At 37.6% G+C, this 6,000-nt stretch overlaps 1 protein-coding gene across 2 annotated transcripts in view; it reads left to right on the forward strand.

Annotated features, from left to right (window-relative positions):
• The window catches only part of WDR70 (WD repeat domain 70), a 265,961-nt gene extending 261,331 nt beyond the window's left edge, over window positions 1-4,630 (forward strand). For both annotated transcript variants that reach the window (XM_074952491.1, XM_074952492.1), the window contains one exon: window positions 3,928-4,630. In XM_074952491.1, coding sequence (XP_074808592.1) covers window positions 3,928-4,015 — 88 coding nt within the window. In that variant the 3' untranslated portion in view covers window positions 4,016-4,630. The remainder of the gene's footprint in view (window positions 1-3,927) is intronic.
• Window positions 4,631-6,000: the final 1,370 nt, after the last annotated feature.

Below are 6,000 nucleotides of genomic sequence, written 5' to 3' on the forward strand. Positions count from 1 at the left end.
ACCCTCCTATCCCTCTGTCAGAGTTTCTGGCAAGAAGGAACAGAGAGGATGCAGGGCTGGCGGTGTCCCTGATACTGGCGCATAAGCCGGCCCTATGGACACCACTAAGGGAAAAAAATATCTGGCAACTGTGCATGTAGTGTACACATACCTAGTATGGAATGGACATGAACAACACACCTTGAAGAACGGTTACAAAAGGTTAGTAATGGTTTTTTTTCAACAGGAAGGTTTCTGAGGGTGATCTCTCCTGTGAAGCTGTGAAATGAAATTGTCATCCTCCAGCCATCTCTGCTGGAGAGAGATATGTGGAGCTTTTACACAAGCATTGTGGTAACACACACAACTCTATTTTCCCTGTTGTGTTTTAAACTCTTTTTTTGTATAATCTTTAAGCAGCCTAGGTGTGCATTTCAGGACCATTGTGGCACTTCTTTGGTAACTGGTGACGCTTGATTTTATGACAGTCACTCAATAAATGAAAATTGATGGGAGGACTGAAGGAACAAAGAGTGTCATAGATTTTCATACACCATGGAGCCCTTGGAAATGAAAACATGTTAAAGTAATAAGCCTGTTCTAATAATTTTTTTCTACAAATGTTAGTCATGCAGCAAACTCCTACTACCACTGGCAACTTCTAGCTAGTGGTATGATTTTTTGTTTAAGTTAAATAATTTCTGCTAGTAATGGCTTAACAAAAACTGAATTTTTCCTTTGCTCATGTATTTACAACGGTCAGATGAATGAATCATCCTAGGTGTCCCAAGTCACAGTTATATATTCTGTGGAGGTGGGAAAGTTTATACGCCAGCTGAACCAAGTCCAGTAGGTCATTTCATGCTAATGGTAAAAATGCGATAGCAAGCAGACTTGATTTCTTCTTCGCATTTTCCCTAGATGTTGTTATTGCTAGGTTATGCTGCAGTTTTTTGCTTTAGTAGTCTTGGAACATCTTACAAATTTCAGCAACTATATCAATATTTCATATATCATGGTAAAATAATATTTTAAATCACACTATCCTGCTCCCCCAAATACACAGGATTTTTACCATATTGTGAATTAAATTATTCTTCCTTGGGATTTAAATTAGCTGTTACCATGCAAGAAAGAGATCTTGGCCACATCGTGGATCGTCCTCTGAAAAGATCTGCTCATTGTGCAGTAACAGTCAAAAGGCTAACAAAATGTTAGGAACCATTAGGAAAGGGATGGGCGATAAAAGAAAATATCATAGTGTTCCTATATAAATCCATGTAACATCCACACCTTTAATACTGCATGCCATTCTGGTGGCCTCATCTCAAAAAAAGATATATTGGAATTGGAAAAGCTGCAGAGAAGTGCAACGAAAATGATTAGGGGTATGGAATGGCTTCCATATGAGGAGAAATTAAAAAGACTGGAACCATTCAGTTTAGAAAAGAGACAACTAAGGGTGTCTGATAGAGGTCTATATGATACAGATCTATAAAATCATGAATGGTGTGGAGAAAGTGAATAGGGAAGTGGCATTTACCCCTTCACATAACACAAAAATTAGGGGTACCTGATGAAATTAACAGGCAGCAGAGTTGAAACAATCATAAGGAAATACTTCCACAGGTTGACTGTGTGTTGTGTGAAAAACTCATTGCCAGAGGTTGTTGTGAGGCCAAAAGTATAGCTGAGTTCAAAAAAGAATTAGATAAGTTCGTGGAGAATAGGTCCATCAATGACTATTAGCCAGGATGGTCAGCAACGCGACCCCATGCTTGGGCTGTCCTAAACTTCCAACTGCCAGAAGCATCTGGCACTGGCCACTGTCAGAGACAGGATACTGGGCTAGATGGACATTGGTCTGATCCAGTACGGCCGTTCTTGTTATGTTCTTGATGACTCCAACTCAAATTGTTATCTTCACAGATTTTTATATCAGAAATGTAAGTTATCACAGGTCAGTTGTGTTGCACTAACAGACAACCTGATGTTGACCTGACTTGTTACTACATGACACTCGGAGACCTTTCTGTACAAAAGCCTAGATAGGCAGATAGACTCTTAAAGTTGGTTAATAAACTTCCATCAACAAGATTTGGAGAGAGAAGGAGAAACAAAGAGGATTCCATAAATTCCATTTCTTCAACAGCCAATAAAATCATATGTTTTAGCCAGTGACGCCTTCATCCCTGGTGACCATATTGGCTGAAGTATTGCTGCTGCTGCTTACTTCTTTAAAAAAAATTTCCTACTGAAGAAGTGGAATTTATGGAACTGTCTTTGAATTATTTAAAATGTCTGACTATTTTCATTTTTTCAAAGTGTTTAACTTGATATAGTATGAAGTGTATTATCTTCATGCCTTGTGCTGTCTCATTGGGACTGATCCCAAGCGCTGCTTAAATGCAGTGAGATGGAGGGAAAGTGAGTTTGGCGTTTTCTGTGTGGAGACTTTTGTTCGCAACAAGCCAGGGTGTGAATGTACAGTGCTCTACGCTGCCTTGTAGTACGTTGCTGAGTGGACCCTGCTACCGCTCACTATAAGTTCCATAATGCTTTTTGAGGTATTCCTGTTTGAACTTTTAGTGTGTGGGAGGCTACTGCACATGCACTAAATCTCAAGATTACTCAGGGACCTTACACCAGTGGAGGATGCTTCACTCTGACATGGCCGTACCAGCAGAAACACCCCTAACACTCCTCACTCCTATGTTGGTGGTGGAGGGGTTGGCTGGTGTCAGAGGCAGGCACACCAGGGGGAGAGCCCTGGCAAAAGGCATTCTTCACTGATGATCTCTCGCTTCTTTAAATCCATGTTGTGCCACATACTTAGCAGACTGGAGAATCCAGCCTATTAATATTAATGGCTGTGTTATACACATGAGCTATTGTTCCCATTGAAGTCAGTGGTAACTTTAATTATGCCCCTTATTTTAAGTAAGTTAAGCACAATTTTGTTAAGGTTTATGCACTTTGCCAAATCTGCTGAATAATAGTTGTAATAAATATATAGCACTTATATAGCATTTTACATCCTCAAAAGTGCTGTAAAAACATTAGTTAATATGCCAATAAGCCAAAAATTCTGTCGACTGCATTTTGTACTTTACACTTGATTGTTGCTTGGAAGTATGAATCTCTGTTGTAGCCAATTTTAGAAATTCAGTGGTTTCACTAGTACTGCTTGAAGGTTTTGTGGTTATTCTCAAACATTAGATTGGGAACAGTAGACTAAACTGAGATTAAAGTGCCAAACAGCGGAATGAACAGACACAGAGTTTGGTGAAAAACTGTTTGATACTGTTCTAGTTTAAAAAGTAGTCAGTGAATATTTTGTAGAGTTTTTAAGTATGTTGTTGAAATTACAAGCAAATAATGTCCAGATAGATAGGCTCAAGATTACTTTCAGGATACAGTATGTTCTTGTATGAATATCATTACTTTTCCTGTGCTACAGTAGTGCTGGATGGTCTCTGTGGAGAGGAGCTGTTTTTTCATGTGTAGGCTTGAAAACAAGAATAGCACAGTTTCTATTTGATGACAGCTGTCAAACGTCAGTGGTTGAAAGATTTATTTTAAAAAATACCATGAAATGTGAAAATGTACAGCTCAGTTTTTGTAGCCTTATATTAAATTCCCTTTATTCCCGTCTGATATCTTAATTTTATTAATTGAAAACACACATAACAGTGCCTGCTGAAGAGCAAACAGTACTTGCAAGAGATGCATATTTATTCATTAGTCTGCTTGTTCATTCATTTTTTACCTTAGAACAGCAAATTTCTCTGATTTGCTAGAAATTTAGTGAATATTTTTATTTCATGATTAAATGAAATAATTAAGCCGATAACATTTTTTTCTCTTTTGGGAATCACAGAAGAAAGTGTTCACTTCTGCATAGAAGAGCTGTAGTTAATCATTATTCTGCTTCTTAATATTTTCTAGGACTCAACCAAAAGCAGTTTTTGCGGAAGTGGAATCAGAGGAAGATGAAACAGACAACAAACCAGAGTGGAAAAAGCGTAAAATATGAAGTACTTGATTCATGGGTGGGTGACTGTGGATTCAAAACAAAGTGGAGAGTTATTTCATTATGCAATAAAAGGTTAAATTCTTTACAAACAGAAATTCTTTGAATGCATTACACGATTTCCAACTGAAGATGATTGTTGCATTGCAGTGGACTAGAATTGTTGATCCTTTTGTAATAAGGAGTTAATTATATTATGCAAAAATCTTATGTCTTTTCCTTAACTTTAGATTTTTTTTAAAAGTATTTGTGTTTGTAATTTTTAACCAGAATACATCATCAATGATTAATGAGAAAGCAGCATTTTACTGTAATATTCCATATGAGGATTTTAAGTAAGAACATAAAAACTGGAGTTTTTCAAGCTTCTTTTATTTATTCCAATAACATCTATCAAGCTGTGCAAAAAAGTCATGATTTCACATTTTTTAGGAATATCAATTTAGAATAATTCTTAGGCATCAGGTTTGTTTAGCTGGTGTGCTAGTTTTGTAAAACATCAAATATTTTCTAGTATTTGTGGCTTATCTGAAATATGTTTCTTTTGAATTATACAGTCTCTCACATTACTGGTAAAGATTTTATAAGCTGTACGGAGTAAGAATGTACAATTCTGTATATTTGTCTGAATTAAAACATTGTACACTTGTTACTTTTTTTTTCTAATTGTGTATGGATTATTCAAAGTTAAATAGATTTTGTTCAGGCCTCTTAAATCTGTTGTTGTATATTGGTAAGCAATAACACTTGATAATGTGTGTTTGTTAGTCAATATACACATAGACTTGGGCTTGCTGAGGTGTATAGCTGAACTGTGCATATATTGGCTGACAAAGTCACTTTCTAAAGAGAGTGGGTTGGGGGCGGGGAGAAAACCTGGATTTGTGCTGGAAATGGCCCATCTTGATTATCATACACATTGTAAGGAGAGTGATCACTTTAGATAAGCTATTACCAGCAGGAGAGTGGGGTGGGGGGAGAGAAAACCTTTTGTAGTGATAAACACCCATTTTTTCATGGTCTGTGTGTATAAAAACATCTTCTGTATTTTCCACAGTATGCATCCGATGAAGTGAGCTGTAGCTCACGCTCAGATAAATTGGTTAGTCTCTAAGGTGCCACAAGTACTCCTTTTCTTTTTTCTAAAGTGTGATACTGACCTTTATAAAATGGTGGTATTTATCAGCAAGTTGCTATGGTAAATGTCACTAAGTGAAGGAGAGAGAGATTTAAAAAAACAAAAACAAACCACCCTCCTTAAGGCAAATAAAGAGGAAGCTAGATCACTTGTGGGCTTGTATATTTTGGTCCTGATAATATTTGCTGGGCACTCAGATACCACAGTGATGATCCTGAAATGTACTAAGCACCCTCCATCCCCAGTGATATCATTGGGAGTGGAGGGTACTCAGCGCCTTGTAGGATTGAGCTCTGTAAGTGATGCCTGGAATGGGGGTAAGAGGGACTTTAATTTACCTGATTGAGGCCAAGATTCAGCAAAGAACTTAAGTACATGTTTAATTTTAAGAACATAGTTATGTCTTATTGAAATCAATAGCGTTTAGACACTTGTTTAAGTGTTTTGCTGAATTAGAGCCTAATTGAAATGTGGTTCCCCCTATGCTCTTTGCTGTTTTCCTTCCATGTCTTGTATTTCCCTTTCCCATCACCTGCACCTTTGGGGCCAGCAGGCCAGTTCCCAATGGGACATTTCATCGGATCCTATGAAGTGAGCTGTAGCTCACGAAAACTTATGCTCAAATAAATTGGTTAGTCTCTAAGGTGCCACAAGTCCTCCTTTTCTTTTTGCGAATACAGACTAACACGGCTGCTACTCTGAAAGTTCCCAGTGGGTTTCCTGAATATTGGCCTGAGATGCTAACATTAGAACATCGCCACTGCTGCTGCTACAACTTAGCCCTTCGATAGTGATGTAGTTACACTATGCCATTAGTAAGGATAAACCACCACTTGCCATTTGTACCAAA

Source organism: Natator depressus, chromosome 5 (genome assembly GCF_965152275.1).
Source record: "Natator depressus isolate rNatDep1 chromosome 5, rNatDep2.hap1, whole genome shotgun sequence".
Classification (NCBI taxonomy): Eukaryota; Metazoa; Chordata; order Testudines; family Cheloniidae; genus Natator; species Natator depressus.